At 41.5% G+C, this 24,417-nt stretch overlaps 1 protein-coding gene across 1 annotated transcript in view; it reads right to left on the reverse strand.

Annotated features, from left to right (window-relative positions):
• Positions 1–7,482: 7,482 nt before the first annotated feature.
• Positions 7,483–24,417, reverse strand: part of CRLF2 (cytokine receptor-like factor 2) — a 31,007-nt gene continuing 14,072 nt past the window's right edge. Inside the window, exons 2-8 of the mRNA XM_019525646.1 lie at positions 20,709–20,820; positions 18,814–18,977; positions 17,940–18,079; positions 16,552–16,714; positions 12,854–12,968; positions 9,771–9,855; positions 7,483–8,565 (exon numbers count right to left, since the gene is read on the reverse strand). Coding sequence (XP_019381191.1) covers positions 8,296–8,565; positions 9,771–9,855; positions 12,854–12,968; positions 16,552–16,714; positions 17,940–18,079; positions 18,814–18,977; positions 20,709–20,820 — 1,049 coding nt within the window. The 3' untranslated portion in view covers positions 7,483–8,295. The remainder of the gene's footprint in view (positions 8,566–9,770; positions 9,856–12,853; positions 12,969–16,551; positions 16,715–17,939; positions 18,080–18,813; positions 18,978–20,708; positions 20,821–24,417) is intronic.

Below are 24,417 nucleotides of genomic sequence, written 5' to 3' on the forward strand. Positions count from 1 at the left end.
TTTGCTCAGCAGTTCCCTATTAGCCACCTACTATATCACAGGAAAGGAGGGAAGGGTAGTGCAGGGTGATTTGTTGTTGGTTTACCAGCTGGCCCCAGGGATAGATAGGAGGAGTGAAACTTGCTGTTGGACTAGCTTTGCCTGGCTCTAGCTCCTACTTAATAGTAAATCAGCTTCCCCACACAGCCACTGAAGTCAACCAAGAAGAATAGGCAAGGGGGGGAAAATGAGAATGAATAACAGTGGGCACACCTACACATGCATTAATACACTGTAATTACTGCGCATTAAGTTTAGTACCTGTAATAACAGGTACTAACTCGATGCACAGTAACTGGTGCTCCAGCGCATGCCTTTTTCATGATGCTAATGTGCTGTAGACTAATTCTACTGTGCATTAGCGCAGCAGCATGGCTTTTGGCATGATGCGCTAATGCACACTAGAACTAGTCTGCTGCATCTCGTAGCATCTCATAGACACGCCCAGTTATAACTTCCTGGTTCTCTGCCACAGATGTGGGGTGGCTCTGAACTGCCATAGCCCCATGGGAACCACCAACCAGACTTCAGTGCAGTCCAGCTGCTCTCAAAGCCCCACACCTACATCAGGGGGTATAAGGAAGAAAGTGTGGGAGCTGGCTAGGATGGGGACTGTCTCAGGCCTGCAGAATCTACAGAATGGAACTTCTGTGTTCAGTGCCAATTCCCTTTACACTCTGAAGTAGACCTTTTGGGTCTTGGACATTTTTAAAATCACTTTTTAAAACACATCTTGCTTGTTGCTGTCCAATGTGAATTACAGCAGAGTCCAGCCTTCAAATTAAAATTGCTCACGAGCCTGTCTCTCAGACATGTAAAACCCTCTACCCCATTCTCAAGCTCTCCACAGCTCTTGGTTAAGTAGAGTATCAATAAACTAAACAGTTTTATTTTGTGCAGAGAACTATAAGCTGTAACAATAAATGAAATCGACTCTAAAAGCTTTTATTAGTACATAGTCAAAGACATTTGGTTTATTTCATTGCACTCAAAACAATCCATTTCTGCTCAAAATTATGTGGTTAGTGGTCAAATAACTCTATAAAAACATTTTTGAGGAAATTATAAGGCACCAGCATAGCCAAAATGAACCCCAAAATGAGTGAAAATAAGCTGCAAACCAGGTTCAAATAAATCCTGTTATTTGCTAAAAAGATCTGTGTGGTTTCCTCCCACCCTTCCTCTCTCTGAAAATCATACATCAAAAGCAAGGCAACACCATAGATGTTATAGCTATCAAAGTAAATTGGTGCTGCATAGGCATATCTGATGCATTTGTTGCATCAAAAATAAATTTACTGCCTGTCTGTTTCTCTGTTGTGAAAATACCGTTCAATTTGTCTATACTGCCATATGGGACACAGTATCTCTATTTCTATGGACATAATTAGAAATAAGACATAGCATCTGAAGGGCTCATGCCTTTGAAGAATATGACAACTTCTGAATTAATAAAAAGGAGATAGGAAGGTTGCTTCGTACTCTTCCTCTCACTGTGGGGAGCTGAGCATGCTTTTTCTGACTGGCTGTTTAATTTGCTCACTTGTAACTATGGTTGTGTAAACCATTTAATACCCAGTCTGATACACTTTCTAACAGGCTGTTTAGCCATCCTATAAGCGATCAGAAAAGTTAACAGGTGATTGGATTGCTATGGACAGAAGGAAAAAAGACAACAAAAAAGTGGGAAATAACATATGGGGAAAAAAAACTGCATTAGAGTTGCTACCTGCACTCTGTCACTGCTTGAAAAAATATTTCAAGTAACAGTCAAGGCCTGAGGTATTGTGGGAATCACTGTGAGGTGACCCCTCCCAATTTCTGCTAAAGCACTGCACAGAAATCTGCTGCAGCTCAGCATTATGCAGCAAAGCTAATTGGTGACACCATCTGAAAACATTAGGTTTTTTAATCTGAAGACTAGCACAAAACAGAGATCTAACTGTAACCCTGATCTGCCACACCAGGGGTGGCCTACTGCCAGTTTCAGATCCCTGGGGTGCCAGTGGCATTGGTCTTTCTCCCAGTCCACTGAAGAAAGGGTAGCAGCTGAGCAGCAGAGTACCCTGAGATCCCCTCCTCCAGTGCAAGCCATGATTCAAACCGGTATATATACAAACTTTAATACAATCTATCTATCTATATATCTATCAATACACACACACACACACACACACACACATTATAGGCACTTGAATTTCTAAATGCCACAAAAAGGAACAAGGAATAACTAAGCTAATAATACCGGGTAACAATCAATAGTAAACAACCCAACATTCACACGTTTGCTTATTTGACTACAGAGTACTATACTTCACATTGATAACACAGCACTTCAAATACATGGATGACAATACCATGATGCTCACGGTGACAGTAAAATGCCTTTTGCATTCTCTCCAGTGGTCAGCAGGTTCTTCAGCTGGGCTTCCAGGCAGCAGCTGGTAGGGGACACAGTGGCCTCTGGCTTGTCTGGTAGCTGACTGGCTTCTGATACCCGCAGACAGTGTTGTCCCATCCCTGGCACAAACTGTAACTCAAAGGCAAACACAACAGAAAGCAACACAAAAACTACCACACTTCCCAACTCCTCTTGGTCTTTCTATAGTCCTCCTCTCACCCCTCAGAGGGTTTCCTCTATCCAGCAGCTTCCCTGCATGATACCCGGTACCCCCTTCCCTCCTCTAACAGATGCCCTAAGCGACCAGGGATTAACTCCCTCCAGTCCGGCCTTCCCCACGCAGGGCTCACAGGTTCCTTGAGGACAGTGTGCCTGTGGGACTCAGCCTGTCGTGTCCTAAAGCCCCAGCTTGGTTCTTCAGGGCTAAGTGCTCCTGCATCTTCCAGAGGTCCCCCCATGAGCTCCACCCACCCCCCAAGGGGTGGATCCGCCACTGCACTGCTCCCTCTCTTGTCATCCCACACACATGCATTCTCTCTTAAAAGATCCCTCCCAGCCAATCAGGAGGCTGGGATTTTTTTGCGGGGTCGCTATTGTTTGCCAGCCTCTTACTGGGACTTCCCTCTTCTAAGATGTATCCATTGAGGCAGGTTTTTATTTGCCCTTAGTCTGGAGTCCTCAGAGGTACAAAATTCACTTCTCTCTTTGGTGTCTTAGAAGCAGGGATCCTGGTTTTCTCTGATTTAGAAAAAATCCCCATTTGGGGCTTAAATTCACATTTCCCCATGATTAAAATGAAATACCACTCATACACACATATATATATGTATGAGTGGTGTTTCATTTTGATCACAGAAAAATATGGATTTTGGGTTACTTTTTTAACCTGAAAATTGGGGATTTTTTTTTTAATCAGAGAAACCCAGGATCCCTGCTTAGAAGGGACAAACCTCCACTGCCCCAAGCCCTGCTGTGTCTCGAATGGAGCACTGTGTTCCAAAGTACATGCACTGTAATGCTTGTTACATAACCAATACATGTTGTCTAGTTGTCCAATCAAAGGCCTTTCAAGAGATGGCAGTCTTGTGGGACCCCTGTGTGGCTTGGGAACACAGCTATATCCATGCTGTGCTGCCACCTTGTAAAACTGTCTTTCACACTCTTCTGTCCTCCAACCCTATGGGCAACAGTCCAGTGGTCCTTCTATCCTGAGTCACAAAGAACCTTCTGCTCCTATCTGCCACTCAGTATGGGAATGGGTGCAAAAGGCCAAGTAATTTCTATTCAAGTGGGAGTTCCAAATAAAATGAATAGACCTGGAGAGGAAAGGTGAAATGGCAGAGGGATGATATAAGAAGGGAGATGATGGCAGAAAAATGTCTATTTGTATAACTGCATAACTCCAGCAGAGAATATGCATCATCTTTTCTTGGCAGCTAACACCATTGCTCAAGTTGCCTTGAAAACAGACAGAGCATGTTATATCAGGCCTTCAGTTGCATTGTCCTCCACAATATTGAGTCCCAGTCCTCTATTATCCTCTTTTCATTAGATATGGACTACAAACTACACTGAATGAACAAGACAAAAGTGTGAATATAAAAATAAGTGCTACTGAGTTTCTTAGTTGGGGTGGTCAAAAGGGAAACTGAGCGGAGCAACCGCAGGCACTGCCATTGCAGGGGGAGCTGCAAAAAACAGTCTCTGCTGCAGCAAGCAATTGGCTGCATCACCACCACTGGCAGCATATCAGCTGGAGCTTCCCTGTGCAGAGCTGATGCCCTGCTATGCAGCTGGTGGTTGTGTATGTGTGTTTGTGTGCACGCACACACTCATGTATGCATCTGCACACTGCTACATTGAGGTTTACTTCTTGCAGAAAAGAGAAGTAAACCTCAACCCCCTGCAAATGTCCAAACTAAGAAACTACTTGAAATATCCTTCTAGTCTCCCATGCAAGATACTAAAGTTAATTCCAAATTTTTAAGCCAAAATCTTCAAATAATTTTAGATGCCTCTATTATGGGGAGGATCAGTCTGAGATACTTTCCAGGGACTGTGTATTCAGAAGGGCTAAACACCTATTTGCAGAGTACCAGGGGTCTCTACAGTGTTTCACTTTTGTAAAATTTAATTTGGTTGGTAGTTTTAAAATGGGAAGCTAATTGGAAGTGGGGAGTTTAAAAAGAGTGCTCTTAAAAGACACATTTTTTGTCAGTTTGATGCCTAAAAAACCTGCCACATTTCTAAATTTATGTTTAAGTATATTAAATTACCTCCTATACATTTAGAAACAAGAAGAACATATTCAGATTGTTACCTTTAAATATAAGACAATCATAGGAAGCTTAAATGTGTATATATGTATTATAATTGATATAGAAACAATGCAAAGATATTTAGCTTTGTACCAGCTCTGACGTGGTCATAGGAAGGTTAGAAAAGTTACACCAGCCTTCAGTTGATGTTCATCTTTTCCACAGCAAAAATTGAATCTGATCTTATGATGGGATTATTGGTTATAATATAAGGACAAATAAATTTTAAAATGGAACCACTTGGGAGCTATATATTTCTAGTTTATGTTCCTAGTAGCCTGATAGACTTGTTGTATTGAATGTACAATGGTGTACAGTAGTGTAACTGCAAGGGTGAGGAAGTGTGATGGGGGCAACTGGTCAAGATGCCAAACTTGGGGGGGTGGTAGGAAGAGTCTGCTGCTGGCAGCCACCTCTTTGTGTTTGCAACCATGACACTAACTGGAATTTGCCCCTCCTCTTTGTTCCAAACACCGAGGTGCACCCCTACATAGCTATCTATTTATCTTACATTTATATGTATGTATGTTTGTGTGTGTGCATGTATGTGTATGTGTATATATACACACACGCACATACAAATACATATGTGTGTATGAATATATATGTATATGCATATCTGTAATAACACTGTTATATTGTTCAGAAAGGGGTTCTAATTCCTTTTAAATCCTTCAAAAGTAATCTACTTAATACTACACTTTTTAGACAGCATTTTGGTATTGTACATTTTCTCACTTCTGCAATCATTCTGTTTAGGGCTTGTATGAGATTAGTCCCTCTGTGACCACAACATGACTAACACAACCCACATATAACAGAAAGAATCAACTTCAATATTTTGAGGGAAACACCTTCCTTGTGTTTTGAACCATACTTTTAATAGTACCAAAACATATATCCAGATATTTCTGAGGAAAGAATTTCTACTTGGCAAAGTGTTTTAAGATTTTTAGAACTTAACCTTTGTTTTCAAACAAATTCTCGCTCCTCCAGCCCTCCCACACACACACATTTACCCCCAAATTCTAACTTTTCCACAAAGTTACATTTCAATAAAAATACTTTTGCATTGCTCAAAATATTTCATTTTGATATCATTTATTGTATACTATATTTTATATAAATGTATTCTACAAAAAAAATTACAATTTTTAAACAAAAAGTAAAAAAATCAACATGGCTCTTTCCAAAACTATTCAGACATTTGAATTTTATTGGAAATATTTTGTGCAGTAGTACTAACCATAATTGTAGATTCTGATCTTAGCTTACTACTCTATTGATCTGAAATATTATTGGGCTCAGTTTTCAATTGGTGTAAATCTATGCCATTTTTCATGAACTGAGGAGCTAGTCCAACAAATTAATGCAATGCTAGGGATGAATTTAAGTTTAGGTGTTTGACTATAATATTTGTTTTTAATAAGCATGTAAATTAAGTGGTACAGGAAGACCAACAAAATAGCCTGGATGATTCAAGTATTTTCACATTGTCTAATTAAGTGAGATTAGAAAGCAAAAAAAAAAAATTCTATATTTTAACTAAAGCTGAGGCACATTATGATAATAGAAGACTGATAAATGCAAGAGAGCAGAAAGTAATTAGTAAATTCTGCAATTGCTGAATATATTAAAAGAAGACTTACAATATTATACAAAGAAGAGACCCTCCAGCAAATCAAAATACCATTAATAGGGAATTATCCCATTTCTGTACAATAACTTGTCTACTTATACAAACAGAAAACTTTGAGGACATGAGAATCACTAGTTTCCAAGTTCTTGATCTTGCAGCAAGGTCTACAAGCAAAGTCTGCTGCACAGCATCACACTATATAAACTTCAAGTGTTGCCTGTCTAGAACTCACTGCAAGATCATGACCCAGTAAGATACTCTGCATCCTAAACATAATATTCTTTGGAACAGATTCTGGGTTTTTTTGCACTCTGGGTGCAATGCAAATACTTTAATCGACAGTGGGAGCTCCTGAAAGCATTGTACCTATAGCAAGCCCAATGGCTCAAACAAATGTTGTATTTATCCTAGAATAAATCATTTTAGCCCAGGACAAAGCCCACATCCATTGGCCTGGGATAAATAAAAAAAAGTGTCCCAAAATAAGAGGTAGTAACAGTTTATCTTGGGATATTGCAAAGTACATCTGTACAGTTATCTTGAGATGGAATCAATGGCAGAAAAGCACTGCATTCACTGCTCACTAAACCCTAATTAGTAGGGTGATGTGTGTACATGTCAATCAAGGAATATTTTTGTTTTGTACAAGTCCAGAAACTACTTATCCAGGGACAAATGCAACAGCTGTTCCTAGCCACTGATTTTTAGGGCGTGTTCAGACAAGTGTGGATGTGTAGTATGCAGTGCTGCAGTGCCATATACCGCATGTGCCGCACATGCAGGCACTCCCTGTGCTGCTACTTTGCAGTGTGGGGGGAGGAGGAAGTTTGACCCCAGGAGATCCTGGGGTCACAATACATGTGCATGTGGCAGCAGCGTGTGCTGCCCAGAACTGGAGCCTGGCTGACCAGAGCCACACTCCAGTTGTCAGGCAGGCTCCATGTTGCAGGACTGACACAACTGCAGCTCCCGGAGGCCCCTGGACCCCAGGTAAGGCTGCTAGGGTCAGCAGAGTTGCTGGCCCTAGCCTCCCCTACCCCACCCAGGGTAATGTGCTGCATGCCAGAGCATGTATGGCATGGGAGTTCCCCAGAGACAAGTAGCAGTGGCACACCTTGTGCTGCTGCTGTCTGTCCCCAGGGAAACGCACATTCCCATTCATGGGGATACACCCCTGGAGTGAAATGTGAGCTGCTTGTATACCCTTTAAAAGGGGGTTAGCAGATGATGGGGTAAGGACAAGTCATTAGTAGCTTTACCTCTTGTGGAGCCATACTAAAGCACTCCATTCTTGCTCTGGAGGCTACACGCTGAAACAGATGTGATATAGCTGCCTTAGTAAATGCCATAGATGCATGGCATTAAGCTCTCCAAGATGTCCAGCATTAAACCAAGGGACCCACATTATATCTGCTTTGGGGTGTAATGCGCATGACATGCTTTACTGTGGAACTCCCTAGTAAGCTTCTTTGATGGTGCAGATATGCCCTTCCTGTCCATTTGGATGGGCCAGTCTGGTACCTGCACCACCTGTATGAAATCCATGTATTCTCTAAGTGCTAGGACCAGAAGCACGTCCAACCTCTGTAGGTATGCACCATGGGTGAAGGAGACTCCTTCAATATTCCTGTCCACATCATGAAGCAGGAACTCAATTTAGCCTACAGGGGCCCAACTAAAACCAGAAACTAAGCATGCCTAAATATATGACTATAATGCCCTTAGCTTTATCAATAAGCCTGCATCGTTCGTTTTGAAGCACTGGGAAAGTTCAGATTCAGATCAAAATTACAGCTTAACCTTTCCTACTAAACAAACCTAACATGTAATGGTATTCAATTGCCTCTTTAAACTTATCAGGATCCTCTGTACTTTATGTTCTTTCCGAGCAAGCAGTTTCATAACATGACATACATGTCTTCATTCATTAAAAACTTAAAACTCTCCAAAGAAACCATATCACTGGATGTTGGTGGTAGGCAGGTGTTTTGAACAGAATTTAGATAATCTCTTTCATGCATGTTTGGCAACTCACAAAGCCTTTGTTTAGCTTCCCCTTTAACATCCTTCTTTTTCTCTTGCACTCTTTCCTCCTCAATGATGCACTCTTGCTCTTCACATTCCATCTTTGCTTGGACCATTGCATTCTCCGTTTTGTCAAACCATTCCTGGAAGAATGCAATGTTGATGTTAACACATTCTCTAATTTTGCTAAAAATAAACACTGACCCTGACTATTCCTTTAGTCATGGCTTTTTCCTAGGACCAATCACACTGGGGAAGTTGGTAAGAAGCCAATAGAAAACAGGAAATAAAAAATAAAACAAAAAACACACACATTAAGAAAGTGTCTAGAAGATTACCAGAGGGCACCCTCAATGCTATATGTGTTATTATCTAGCATTTTCAGGGAATATTGTTTTCAAGGGAACTTAACTACATGAAAATACCTTTTCCTGTTTTTCCTTAGGATTTTGAAGGGCTTTAAGCCAAGTCAAGACCTAATGAAAATGTCGGGTAAAGTATCATATAAATAGTAACTGAGATGAATGTTGTAGAACCAAGAAATGTTCAAAGACTATCGCATTCATTTTATAAATGTTATATGTATTTCCATAGGTTTGTAAGTAACTGTATTCCTCACTTAAGGATTAAGAAAAGAGGCATCTTCAGAAAATAAATACAATGCAGGATAATTCATGCAAATCTCCAATGCTGAAACTTTGATATCAAGGTAGTGGGCAGATTCATAAGAATACAAGTACCAAGTTTTCTCCCTGTAAACAACATATATTCCAACAGAGAAGCACAACGCTGTTTTTCTCACAGGCTAGTCTCTTTTGATATGAGGATTTATTGTTTTCTTAGCAAAATGTATGTTAAAGGACTGGAGGCTTTAATGGATGTTGACAGTGTTATGTCAGAGAGCCTTAACAAATGTGGTGGCTAGAGAGGCTGGAGATCTGGAAAGAGTGATTTGGTGCACAGTGATTTGATGTGGCTGCTACTGAGCTGCATTTCATGACTAATGTTGCTTCATTCTTATCTTGAACTGCCCTTATCTTTTCCCATATGATATGTATTGCCTTCAATTGCAAGCTTCTTCAGACAGTTCCTGACAGTTTGAATAGGGCTAAGTATTGTTGGTCTTTGATCAGGGCCCTTGGGTGTTAACATACAGTGAAAATAATCATATTTCTTCTGTAAGACCAGATGGTCAAGAAGTGGAGAGAGAAATGGTGCTTTTGGATCAGAGGTTACTTTAAACCTCCACAGACACCACAGAAATAGGTAGCATATTTTTTCAAATGATTACGTGGTTGAACAGCTGTGTTTGAATTAAAATTGGCCAGAAAGGTCAAGGATGTTTTACCTGTAAATTTCCATTGTGATCAGTGAAGAGGTCAGTAAATATATATTTTGGATCTGGTATCACTGGCATGATTGACTTCTGAAATCTGTAAAGAGAAAAAGCTTTACTAAATGTTCCATCCATTGAGAGGAAGATGACTTACTCCAAAAATGAACTTTGTTTAGAAAGACAATTCATACTGCAGCACTATAGTATAAAAAGCGTCTTTTATCTTTGATGAATCGTATTCAGTATCATTGTTTTTAAGAGCATTCACCCTAAAATCTGTGTACAAGCTTCTCTCCTGTGAATGAATTCTGCAGTGTGCAACAGAGTGGTGGATACCATCATCTTAGAACAGTGTTTCTCAACCTTTTTTTGTACTAGGACCCATTTGTAAACATTGCTGCCTAGTCCTGACCCAAGTAAATAGTTTAAGTAGAAAACAGCCCCTTGACTTTGCTGGTGCCCTTCACTCCTGACCTCTGCCACCTGCCTCCAGGCCCCAGCCTCCAAGCATGTGGTATGGGGGTGGTGTGGGGCAGGAGGGGCCCCAAGCAGCCTCTTGCAGAACTTTTCCAGCCTGCAATGGAAAACCCATGTTCCCTACATTTTTCTCCTTTAAAAGAGAATTCATTTTTAACGTTTGTTTGTGACCCTTTCATATATTCTTGCCACTCACTTTTGGGTTGCAACCCTCAGGTTGAGAAATGCTGGCTTACGACTGATTTCTGGCATGTTTATCCAAGACACGTCACAACAAAATGCATTATATACCAGAGTTTCCTCTAAACTCTGAAAAATTGTCCCCCAAGGGATGAAATACTAGCCGGAAATTACCACATCACGGCACAGTATGGCTATTCTGGTGTGCAGGAAGCAGCCTTATATTGGCTTTGTGCTTGTTACAAAACTTAGGCCCTTTTCTGTTCTTCAGACTGGTGAAAACCTGGGTGTGTAACGTGAGTTGGGATTATAGTAACACATATCTTCACCTGTGGTATTGTAGCATGCGTTTTTCAAAAGAAAAACAACTAATTCTCTTGTTTTTTTCAGTTTTTATTGTAGATAAAATGATGTGTGAAGCTATCAGGCCAAAAATCTTGCTGATATCTTGTATTTGCTGACTGTGCTTATCAGTCTACTTTAGCCTAATGCAACAATGATTATTGGTTCTTTGATCACATCCAGTTTCTGAAAATGGCACTTGAAAGTGTGACGGGCTTGCTGGGCTTTGCCCAGCTCTCTGGGCTTAGGAGACCGCGAATGTGTTGGTGGGGCAAAACCCACCAATCAGAGATGGGCAGGGGAAGAGCCAGGAGGAGAGTCTGCTCCCCCTCTACTCCAAAGTGGGGCAGTAGTGGACTTAATTAGGAACTGCAGTTGCAGCCCCCCTAATTGGTTCATTTTCAATCTGGGGCAGAGCCCCAGCAGGGGATATAAGTAGCTGTGTGCCAAGTACAAGGCACAGTCAGTGAGGGATAAAGAAGAAGGAAGGGTTGTGGAGCCAAGAAAAGCTGGAAGAGCTTCCCAGCAGGCATATCCAGCTGCCCAGAAGAGCCTGAAAGATTCTGCCACCGGACAGAAGCAGTAGGCGGTGCAGGCATTGCTGTACAGAGGGTCCACAAGGGACTGGGACCCTGTGAGCCGCAGCAAGGCAGCTTGGGTCTCCAACCCTGGCACAAGGCCAGGCTGTGGTGCAGGTGTCACTGCATGGAGGGTCTGCAAAGGACCAAGACCCTGGGAGCCACAGTGAGGCAGCTTGGGTTTCCAACCCCAGCATGAGGCCAGGCTGCAATGCAGGTGTTGCTGCATGGAGGGTCCACAAGGGACTGAGATCCTGGGAGCCACAGTGAGGCAGCTCGGGTCTCCAATCACATCATGAGGCTGGGCACGGGAGCCAGCACTACTGGCCTGGAGATGGAGGAGCCAGGTGGTCTGGGACCCATTCCCTGCAGTGGGTCCACAAGGGCCCCAGGAATGGAGTGGTTCCCAAGCACAGGGAGCAGCATTCAGAGTGGTGCAGCCCTGGGTATACACGAGGCAGCCCAGGCCTGCAACTCCCCCTGAGAAGGATTGGGCCACTGGGATGCGTGAGCGAGTCACGCGACTCCCCTGAGGCCTGGACTAAGCCCTCCCTGGAGAAACTTTTGCCAGGCCAGGGAGCTTATGACCACTGTCCCACCCGGCTCCTTGGGACACATGGGTTAGTGGGGAAATGAGTGTCCCACTGGGGAAGAGGCAGGAGGAAGAGATCCCCTAGAGGAGGGGAACCACTAGAGAACTGTATCTTGTATTGTAGAGTGTTTACTGATTATTTGATAGACATTGTGCATTTTGGAGTGTTTATTAACTGTTAACTGTATGCTTGATATTTTGAAGTGCCATTTATTGTTGTACTTGTTCATATTGTTAGGAACTATTATGCTTACCTGTTTATATTTAGGTGCGTATATAATTATAATCATATGTATTTATAACCTGCAAATATTCGCTTTAGTTCACTACCTTTTTATAAACATATGTTAAACGTATACCTGTTTAAAACATTGCTTTCTGTTCCTCCTCTATTAAGACATGATAAGTAGGAGGGAGCTACACTTAAATCACAGTTTCCACCCCAGCACATGTACCCTGCTGGCTTTCCCCTTCTATTGGTGAGGGGGAAGACTCACTTCGGGGACACCCAGGTTACAAAAGTGACACAAAGAAGTAAAGATTGGTTTTGAAGCAAGGCGGAAAGGCATTGGCTTTTTAATGGTTTAAAAAGTGCAAATCCAAGGCTAGGTGGGCCTTTTAAGACTATAAAGGTCTCTCAGCACTACCACAATCATTCTGTTTATACTTGTAAACGAAAATAAACCACTTGGAGAAGTAATTTCATGGCACAGCAGCCCTTAAAGCCCTACTTAAATTGTTGACTACCCAATTTTCTGTAGTCACAAAATCTGACTTCCTTGTCACATATGTATTTGAATGCTAAATACTTTGATCCTGACATCAGCTGCAGCATTTATTACATTGTGTTGTATTGTGTTGCATTGTCTTCCATTGTGTTTCATTACATTAATGAAAATATTTATGACCAGCAAATGTATGCTTACCTTTGCCATTTGCACAGAAAAATCAGGAGGATGAATATTATGAGAAAGATCACCAGAAAAAATATTAAGAGGATTATGGCATCTGACAAACGTTTTATATCATCAGCACATGAACCTAGGAATAATCACAGAAATACTTGTTGAAAAAAACTTTCTTATCAATTTAAGAAGCAAACGTTCTATACAATAGCGATGTTAAGGAAGTGAGAAGAACAGTTTAAACAGAAAGTGAAAATCACTATTCCTTAAACTATGCAGTAACATGCTATACTTTTTTGCTATCCATCATAATTGACCTTTTAATTGACCTGGGGAGAAGGTGGGGCTTGAATTATGAGCAGAAATCCTGGTTTTCTACACACACACACAGACACATACACACATGTATGCATGTATGTATGTATTACTGGTGTTTCATTTTAATCACAGAAAAATGTGGATTTTAGGTTACCTTTTTAACCCCAAAACTGGGGATTTTTTGTTTTATCAAAGAAAACCAGGATCCCTGATTATGAGAATTTATACTGATTAATCTGAGACCAAAAGAAGAAATGGCACTTTTAGGGTAAGTGCTGTTTAGGTGTCTTTTAAGTGCCAAAGTCACTAATCAGTATCCTATTTAACCTCCATGAAACATTTTAAATTCCATTCAGGCTCTTAATTTCCATTGGTTTTGTGTAAGTACCCAGCACCTCTGCCTAGTTTAAAAAGCTCTCTGCAGTCCCTTGTGCACCAACTTATCCTTCCAAGTGTGCTCAAAAGGGTCTGTAAGATGGCCACCAAAGCATTTAACATCACTTCCATGCCTTTCTCATCCAGCTGCTCTGGGAAAAGTGCAAATTCTACACAAGTCTTTGATTGCATGAGCAGGAAAAGGGCAAATGAAATGGCTGGCTGACACCAAATACTGCATGTGAAAGGCAAGGAGTAGAGGTATTGCCTTCTTGTTCACTACCCTAGTAATTAATAATTTGCCCAGAAAGCAAGAGATCTAGATTTTAGGTCCTCTAACTCAGAGAGGCTTGAAATACACTCACATATCTCTCTTCCCAGTACAATGCCTTAACTACCAGGCCACTGTATGGTGCCATAGGATTTGAGTTGTGGGGCTCAATGAGAGACTTAATCTCTTTAGAGGTGTAATAGTCAGGGTTTGAATTATGGGGGAGCTTGGGGGGGCTGAGCCCCGCAATAAGAGATGAGCCCCCCTGTAAAATTTGAAAATCATAACCTGGGGAGAGCTTCAATTTTATTAGGGCATTGTAATTGGCAGCCTATTTTTTTTGTAGCCCCCCCTCCCCGGCCCCCCCAAGAGTCAAATTGTAATTTGAACCCTGGTAACAGTATTAGTTCACTTGAGGGACAACCCTAAGTTTGAGGTAAGCATCAAGCTAGATTAGAGGCACTTTAGAGGATTTGGGCAAACACCAGGAAATCAGTGGGAATGTCCTATAATATAATGTTGTCTGGCTTTGAGCCCTCTACTTCGACGAAGACATAGGGTCTTGCTAGAGGTGAAGTTCCTGATGTGTGTACAAATAACAGTTGTCACTGAAAGTTCCTGTTTCTCATTTTCTTGGCAAGAAGTGGGGGTTGGGGTGGGTAGTGGGATGCTCCTGACAGATCTAGCCAGATACTTGGTTTGCTACAGTTTATGCCCCAAAAGGGTTGCACGTTGAGACAACCTAGACAGCAAGTACTGGTGCAGAAGGCTCTTCCTCTGTGCTCTAACCTACTAAAACATAACACTGGTAAGCTGTAAGTGGTACAGACTGCTTGTTATTTTGTAGATGGAACATGAAATGTTGATTTTAACTTATATTTTCTCAAATGTGATATGATTACTTGGGAGAAATCCTCTCTAGCTATACGGACCACTACAGCTCTCTCTAATGAAAATTCTGGTGGGATGTTTTCCATGAAGTTTAAGGGATTAAGCTTCTAACTCTCTAAACATAACTTGGATTTAACCTTCTAAATATGGTGAGTAAAACCCATCTGCTTTCTCAGACTTTGGAGAATGGTTCCTAAGCATTAAATGCTTTCAAACTTAATTGCTGATGGTTATCTCAATCTTAGTTTGATTACAGGTTCTTGAGAAATTCTCTTCTATTTTAATCTATCACGATCTTTTACTATTACCCAAATGATTATGGTAAATATATTCACTCTTATGAAAGTTTCCAGAGTTATGGATTGGTATTTGTCACTAATAACTCAACATGCATAATTAACTTATGTTATGTATTATATGTATTATATTATTATGCTTTATATGCTGCCCCCCAACAAAGCTCAAAATGGCATATATAGCTTATAATAGAGCTTACACTAAAAAACAGATAAATCACAAAGACAGAATAAAAAATATTTAAATAAAATATGTAAATAAAATGCCTGCCCAAGTAATAAGATCTTACAGTATGTCCAGAGTGTGTCAGTGTGCCTCAGACAATATTAATAAACACTATAGAGTAGAAGCATCACATATCTAAGAGTTTGCAAGCAAGAAGTCAAAGCTGTAAAAGAAAAGACAAAGTGGTATCTCAACTGAAACATTATAACATACAGCGGGCAGGGCTATGAGAGCTCAGAGACAGACACAGCATCTTTTACATGACTGAAAAATTGTATTTAAGAGCATTTTGTAAATCTGTGGGCTTGTCTACATGAGACATTTACTGTGGAGTTGCCTAATTAGCACCTAATCAGCATCTGTGTGAATAGTCCTATTAGGCCACAGGAAACTAATAAAATCTTCAGCAGGTTAGTACTTGTAAATATGATTAATATCTTGCTGCAGAGTTTTTTTGTGTGTGCAGCAATGCATGTGCAAATGCTGACCTGGCTGGCTGGGGTATGAGAGTGCTTCAGTGTGGAGGCTGCCTACTAGCTAGCCCCACACTGAAATACCTTTGTGCCCCATCCCCCCCTGCAGCACGGTGCAGCACGCAGCCCCTCTGCAGCACGCGGCTGCTCTGCAGCATGGTGAGCCAGGTTGGAGCAGCCCTGAGCTGGCAGACTAACCCCCTGGGCTTTCTGCCAGCTGCAGCTACTTTGACCCGGCAAAACGTGCTGCAGTCCTGGGTCCACATGGAAAGGTAGCGCCTGGGAGCAATAAACTCTGTGCTGGAGTTTATTGCTTTGCATTAATATGTGCATGCAGATGTACCCAGAATTTTGTAAATTAGCACAAACCAGTTTGGCTATCATTATAAAATCAGAATGACTAGCATTCTAGAATAGTGACCAGCTTCCCCAGTTATGTCTGTCATAACCTTGTAACACAGTGAGAAGAGCATTGTCATTTACAATAGCGTAATTAAGAGGGTTGGGGTGGGAGAGTGACTGGGACATCAGCACCAGGCACTGACCTGCTGAACTGCCAGCATTATTGCTACTGCATTGGCAGCAGTGCAGTCACCAGTGCTGCACCTCATGCAGCTGCCGCCCAGGGTGCTCAAATGTCCTGTTAAAGCTCTGTTCATTTGGGATCACAGAATGTTACTGTAATAAACTTTTAAAAAATCTTTCAAAATGTATTTTTCATGGGCCAAGCATATGCTTGTAGGAGACACTTAGGAAAATACAGAGTAGAGCATAAGTTATTTTAGTATACCACTTTACAATGAATCCCCCCGCCTTACTTCCTCAGTTAACTATTTCAACTGAAAATATGAAATGTAGCAAGACTTTACCTAACATTTTACCATTACTCCAAAATGTTACAGCTCCCCATTCACTGGCATAATGAACTACATTGCAGGTGGGATATAGCCTTTCCAGTCTGACCCGGAAGGAGTAGCACTTCTCTGGATCAAATCCTTGATCTTCAAGACTACAACACGGAGATTTTCTAGACTTCAGAGGAAGATATGTGATAATTAATTATGGCTGCCAGTATATTTTTATCTTTGAGCAGTGATTCTCAAATGAGGTGCACAAGATCTTTTTAAGATGCTACTTAATACTAGCATGGTTAGGTGTACCAAAATCCCAGTACCTCATGTTTCATATAGGAAGCCATAAGATGTGACACTATATCACCCGTAGCCACGCACTACAGTGACATAACATCCCTCAGTGTCTACACATGACCAGCAGCTACTTCACGATAGCAGCGCACTCTCCCATTATAGTGTGCTGCTACGGCAAAGTAGCTGCTAAAAATAAACTGTGCGTATGGTGCAGTAACAATGTCACCATCAGGCAACATGTAGATGCACCCAGTGTCAAAAAATGTTCTGACCTGTTTTGGTCTTTCTGAGTTCTTTCTGGCAGAAGAACTGCTCTGTTATTTTTCCATAGTCAAAAGATTATTTAAATTAGTTTTTTAAATGGGGTGTTATTAAACTGAGGAAAATTACAGCAGAGTACCTTGAGTCTAAAAATACTGAGAACTACTGCCTTTGAGTATTGCACTATGCCATTGCCATAGCAAAAGTAACACACAATACCATTGTCCTGCTCTTCCCTTTAATTTTGGGGAAATCTGGCTATTGGATGAATCTTCTTAGTTCAGACCAATAGAATACTGAATAATTTTGTAGGTAGGACTGTTTCATGTGACATACGTATGTAACAATTTTTAACTGCAGTTAGCAATAAACACAATTACTTTTGATATAAAAAGTTCATGCAAGTGATGTATGAATCCAGGAAGAAACAATTCAATTAAATAACATGAAGACTTGGTAAATATTTAGATAAATCAAATGTCTGGAGTACTGCTTTATTTCTTCCTTCACGTATCTTATTTCTTGCGTCTCTTCTTTTCCTCTCCTATTTTTAATTTTCTCCTTTCCATGTGTAGCTTCCCTCCTCTGAATGTTCAGCCTTTTTTCCTTATCTCTTTTCCTGTCTTGGGTGTATGCAGTCAATTCTGTCCCACTGGCACCATGACCATTCTCTGAAATGCTGACCTGCACCACACAATGGAGCTTGAGGATTCTAGCTAATTATACTCTCTGTCAAGTGTGTTTATGGCATGGGATGGATCTGTTGAACAAAACAATGCTTCTTTTTCTTTAGAGGTGCTTCTCCCATCACTCACCTATGCCAAATGAGAATTGTAGATTTTACCCACCTGCCACTCCATATCAAACTTGCTTCTGTATTGAAATTCAAGCTTCAAGCACCGCTTTAGCGTCTTTGGTTTGCTACAGGTGACAGTAACTCTATCGTCTTTCCAAAGGAAGGTTACATTTTCAGGTGGACTAGGTTTTACTGAAAAAAAAAGCAGATATAAATTACATAATGGTCTCTCCAAATGAGTCACTGTATCCCAGTTCAGATTCTTGCCCTTCTCCCTCAGTCTTCCTTGAAAACTTTGTTCTTTCATTCATTCCTGGACAAGGAATCATTAGTATAAGTAGTTTTAAGAAAAAGAGAGGTAGCATTTGATGAGAGGGGAACTTAGTTTTCTCTTATTTAAAAAAATCCCCAGTTTTCAGTTCAAAAGTAACCCGAAATCTACATTTTTCTGTCATTTAAATGAAGTGCCACTAATATACAGATATATATTAATGGTGTTTCATTTTAATCACAGGAAAATGTGGATTTGGAGTTATTTTTTTTAACTGAAAATTGGGGATTTTTTTTTAACAAGTGAAAAACAGGATCCCTGTTGGTGAGGTAGGCTGTAGTCTATGAAAATTCATGCCTATTTGAATAAGTTTTGGGGGTCTTTAAGAGAAGGCTGGATAGGCATCTGGCTGGGGTCACCTGATTCCAGCACTCTTTCCTGCCTAGGCAGGGGGTCAGACTTGATGATCTGTTGAGGTCCCTTCTGGCGCTAGCGTCTATAAAACTATGAATAAGTTAGTCTATAAGGACCACCCTGCCCTGCCTTATTTATAAGTCAGCTGAAGTTATTTTTATTTTTTCTACATAAATATGTAGGCATGTGTATATATATATAAATGCATCAGTTAATACATGAAAGAAGATCATAAACTCACTAAAAAAATCAGTTTGTATTTTTTTGTGGAAAAGTTCTTCGCTTCCATTCTTATCCTTAATAGACATGGCAAGGGATCGCTTCTCTGTCTTAAACAGACATCCATCATTGTAACCTTGGTCCAGTAAATAGCTGGGGCATTGCTTCCAAGGGTCTTTGTCATATCTATAAGTAACAAAAGAAAATTAATGTAACTGTTGCTAAAATGAATTTATTCCTTTTTGACATTTTAACTTTTTAAAATGTTTCTCCCAAATGCTATCTGCATGGAAGAACTTTTAATTATGGCTGCGATTTTTCTGCCAGCATCCAAATCTCAAATCCTCTCACATTTTGAGATTATCATTTTTTTCATATTGCCTCTCCTATCAAGGAAAGTATGTACTCAAACAGATATGTTATATCTTCATTTTTTTCTTCAAGATGCTTTTTCCAGCTCTCTACACCTAAACATGTTATCTCATATAACCAAAGAGAATTGAAGGAACTTTATCTTGGTCAATTTATCATTCAGCCAATGCAGTTATATATGTTACATTTACACTTACCAGTATAACATCAACTGTTTACTTTATAGCTTATAAGGAAAAGGGGGCTAAAGCTAGACGTATGCAAACTTAATCTTGTAATGCTGTCTTGAAATTAATATGAGGGGGAAAAAGTACAGGTGTCATCATCTAAGGGGTTCATGTGTTATTAAGTATTCAGTTGATTTGTGGAAATGAACGTAGACTATGGAGGAAACATGAAAAATTTTATGTATTGGGTGAATCAAATCAAATTTGCATGGCTGTTGGTTGTAGCCATGTTGTTCTAAGGAAAACTGGTGTAGCCTATACTGAAAATTGAAAGTGATATTTAATTTGAGGCAGGCAAGCTTCTCTGGGTAGATGTGATATCATTTATTAGACAAACTAAATAGGTGGAAAATGTTCTCTGCCAGCTTTTGGGCACAAACATCCTTCTTCAGGCATTGGGAGGCTCTGCTGTTGTTCCGAGTTTAACAAGGTAGAAAAGAGCTAAAAGTTTAACAAATCTGTGAAAATGTAAATAGATGGAAATTTGGAAGACAATGGATAGAGATGGCAGGGGGGAATGCGTGAAGGAATCAAATGGTAAGCTTCAGTTCTAATCCTCAGAGGAAACTTACAAAACACCTTTAGTAGAAGAGCCTAGGAACTTCACTTCATAAATCTACTAGATACAAAAAATCATGGACTTAATATAGACATTGGATTTATAACACATTATAACCTGCCTGAGATGTGATTCACCAGGTACCTGCTTGAAACTTACCATTTGCATTCCTTCACACATTTCCCCCTCACCTTCCCCAACCTCCCCTCCTATCTCCATTCACTGTCTTCCAAACATCCACCTTTTTACATTTTCACAGACTTCTTGTCACACTTTTAACTTCTTTTCTCCCTTGGAGAACTCAACACAATAGCCAAGTCTCCCAATGTCTGAAAAAGGGTTTGTGCCCAAACGCTTGTAAAATAACTTTTTTCCAAACTATTTACCTGGTTTAATAAAAGATATCCCATCTACCCAAAGAACCTTGCCTGCCTCAAATTAAATATCACTTTCAATTTTCAGTATAGGCTACACCAGGGGTAGGCACGAGTACCAGAGTGTAGCACACAAAGATATTTTGCTTGGCATGTATGCCTCAGTGTGGATGGCAGGGAAGAGGGCTCTACAACAAGGACTGGGCCCTTTGTGGCTCCGCTGGTCCACCAACATCTTACAAGTCGAGGTTGTGGATGTTTTTAGCAGTCTGCCTAAAAAACACAGCTGAACTCTGGGCTACACCCATCTTAGACTGCCTAGCATGTCTCAAAATTACCAAGAAAATATTTATACAGAAGGAAAATAATATCTATTAGTACTTACTGATAGAGGAAAGTCACATTCTTGCCAGGAAAATTTTCAATAGCGGCCCATGTCATCTGTATCCATTCATTATCAAAATTGACTACTGTAACATTGACAGAGACTTCCAGACCTGTCTCATTGAAAAGAAAAAAAAAAGATCATTTTCAACATCAGAAATCAAATGCCTGACCAAAGACCAGGGGTGGGCAAAATGGCAGATCCACCCAGCAGCTGGACTCCATTTCCCAGCAGCCCCTGCCCGTGTGGCTGGGGCCAGTTTCCATGGAGACTCCAGCAGCAGCCAAGATGTGATAGCATGGGGCCAGGGTTTCCATGGAGACTGGCCCCAGCAATATTGGCAGGGCATACTGCAGGGTGAGAACCTGCTCTGGGGTCAGGCTGGGATCTTGCAGCAGAGACAGAGTGGTCCAGAGCTGGGGCAGAGCCACACTCTGCAGTCAACATGCTCCAGGCAGGGCTGTGCAGGCGGTGGATCACAGCTCTACCCTGGTTCCAGACCCTGCTGCCACCACTGCAAAGATCTAGGGCAGAACTGCGACACACTGCCTACATGCCCCTGCCCAGAGCATGCAGGCTGCAGATCAAGGCTCTTCTCTGGCTTTGGGTCATGCTGTCACCGCTGAAAGATCCCAGCCTGGCCCTGGAGCAGCTTCCCACTCTGCCCTGCACCCTGCCAAAGCTGCTACATCTGGTCTCCATGGAAACCCCGATCCTGCACTATCATAGCGTGGCTGATGCTGGGGTCTCCATGCTGGCAGAGGCTGCTGGGAAATGGAGTTCACTGCTGGCCAGATCCAGCCTGCAGGCTGGATTTTTCCTGCCCCTGCCATAGACCCTTATTAAGAGATTGTGTGTTCCATTTTAATTACAATTCGGAGCTGACAAAATGTCAAGAATGGTAAAAGCAGGAATACAGCATAAAAGGACCTAGAGAAGTCAGGAATGTGCGTAGCCCATAAAAAAGGACACTGAGTTTGGACACCAAAAAAGGAATTAAATGAATGAAGAAAGGAATAGAAATGAAAAGCATAGCACCCATAGAAACAGGAGCTGAACCAAAGAGCTACAAGTTCTATACCACTTGGTGAATTGTAGTGAATCTCATTAGTATTTACTAAATTTAAGGATATACTTATTTTACACAAGCATTCTAAGTCATTTAAAGTATTCTAACCTTTGTTCAAAAAAATCAAAGGCACATATTAGATTACAACCCACAACACAGAAAGAGGTTAATAAAGAAACATGCCTCTCATAATATCTTCTATGAAGAGGTGAAGGTGATGATTTGGAGGCCATTCCTGCCTTAGAAGCTACAGTCTTCATATCACAATTCTAGTACAAGATGATTTGTAATAGTTAAGGTCTACAGAACTTGAGGTAGTTGGTGGCCAGTTGCCCCCCATGCCTCTGATTGGCCAAGGGGCCCTAATAGTCCCACCCCTTCCTGCATATTACCAGATGGCTCCAAACCACCGCTTGCTTAATAACACGTAAGTTACTGGCTTCCACAGGCTTAATCAGGGTCCATGGAAGCCATTAATTAATGTATCATTAAGCAGTCTAATCACTTAATTAAGGTCTAAAATGAAATATCTTATTAAAATAAAGCAATACACACCATGAATTGCACCAACTATGTACAATTTATTATCTAATACCAACTACATATACTTTATTAAATAATACCAGCTATGTACACTTTATTAACTAATACCACCTAAGCACAAGCTCCCTCATTCCCATAGAATGCCCTCAGGAACAACTCTGAACTCTTTGAGTCTGGAGACTTTGGATGTATGAAGCCAACTGGGTTTCTCTAGATTATCTCCAAAAAGGGAAGAAATGCTGGGTGAAAAAATGAGGGTCATATCTTGTCAACTCCATATTTGTGGAGTCCATATTTGTCAATTCCCCTCAACACTTAGACAAAACTCAGAAGGCCATACAGAATATCTGTCTCTTTATTCATTTTCATGTTACTGTCAATGTGGTTGGAAAGGAGGATGCAGGGCCATAAGTTTGTGACTCTTCCCTCCACCCATGTATCAGTTAATAAAGCTGACTTATTATACAAGTGGGAATAGCTCCACAAAGAAAAGTTCCTGGTATTTTCCTTAATTAAACTCTAAACTGAAATACCTTATGAAAATAAAGCTATGCACAACATGCATTGTAACTAACACCAACTATATACACTTTGGGCGCATCTACACGTTGATGTATGGCGGTGTTGCTATGGCATCATGCTTTAGTACTTCTTTTTGGAAGTACTAAAGCACAGTGCAGTAAAGGGGATTAATGCACCATGTACATGGAGCACAGTTAGGTTTCACCGCTACATTGCTGTAGTAGCATGCTATAACTGGGGAGTGTGCCACTATGGCGATGTAGCTGGTGATCATGTGTGATTGCTACATCATTGTAGTGCACCATATGGTGATGTAGCATGTTACCATAAGGGAGACACAGCCTTTATTAACTAATGCCAACTATATACGTTTTAATACAGGACATTATAAAAAGGAGTTTACTGAAACTGAATGCTGTGATGCTGAGGTACCCCTCACATGCTTGGCAGTGGACCTGGAAGTGGACCAGAAGTACTTTTGGTCCACTTCTGGGTCCATCAGAGAGGTACGCAGGAGGACCCAGCCTCCCCCCACCCCCAGCTTGGCAATCAGCCACAGGGGGACCCTGGGTACCCCCCCAGGCCCAGGAGGCACCAGTTGCCAAGCTGGGGGAGGCATGGGGGGGCCCTCCTGCATGCTCCTCAGCAGAACTGGAAGTGGACTGGAAGTGCTTCTGGTCCATTTCTGGGTCCACTGCCAAGTGTGTTGGGGACTGCCCTGCACTCCTGTGGGATGCTCCATCTGCCCCAGTACCACAGCATTGACTAGCCGCCTGGTACCTTGAGGTATGTAGTAAAAACATTTAAAGCTATGTCTATATCTGAATCTCCAAATCTTTCTGAATCTCTCCGAATTGATTTGGAGGGTTCCAGTTTGATTTGGAGAGATTAAAGTGTCTCCTGATTCAATTCAGATTCAGCCACTGAATTGGGCCGAATCTCCACCAAATCAAATCAGTGACTGAAGCTTTGCACAGCCCTGCTGCATGTGCCAGATGTCATTTACTAGGGACAGAATGTGCATTTTGCAGGTGACAGTTGGGCTCCGGGAATGGCAAGAGATACACAGGTGAAGGCCTGCCACACCTCTGCACCCTGAAGTCCCCCAGTGACACCCAGCAACTGCAAAGGACCCCCACCTGACCCCCAGCAGAGCTGGAGGTAAGTGGGGCCCATGGTGGGAAGGACTAGCCAGCTGTGGCGAGACAGCTGAGAGGAGCCAAGGAGGGTCTCGCCCTGCCCCAGCTCCTACTTGGCCCAGCCCCCCAGGGAACCATGCAAACAGGATGCACAAACAGGTACACTTGTGATGATGTGGCTTGCAAAGCTAACCAAACTCTGGCATGCATCCACCGATGCATCTCAAGCAAAACCAGGGAAGTCATTCTTCCACTTTACTCAGCCCTGGTGAGACCACAGCTGGAGTACAGCGTCTAGTATTGGACCCCTGTTTCAGGAAGGATGTGTAGAAGCTTAAGAGAGTCCAGAGGAGAACCACTCATGATCCAAGGCCTAGAGGGAAGGCCATATGAGGAGAGGCTGAAGGACTTGGGACTCTTCAGTCTGGAGAAGAGA

The sequence above is a fragment of the Gavialis gangeticus genome, unplaced genomic scaffold, assembly GCF_001723915.1.
Source record: "Gavialis gangeticus isolate Ggan-Ray unplaced genomic scaffold, GavGan_comp1, whole genome shotgun sequence".
Classification (NCBI taxonomy): domain Eukaryota; kingdom Metazoa; phylum Chordata; order Crocodylia; family Gavialidae; genus Gavialis; species Gavialis gangeticus.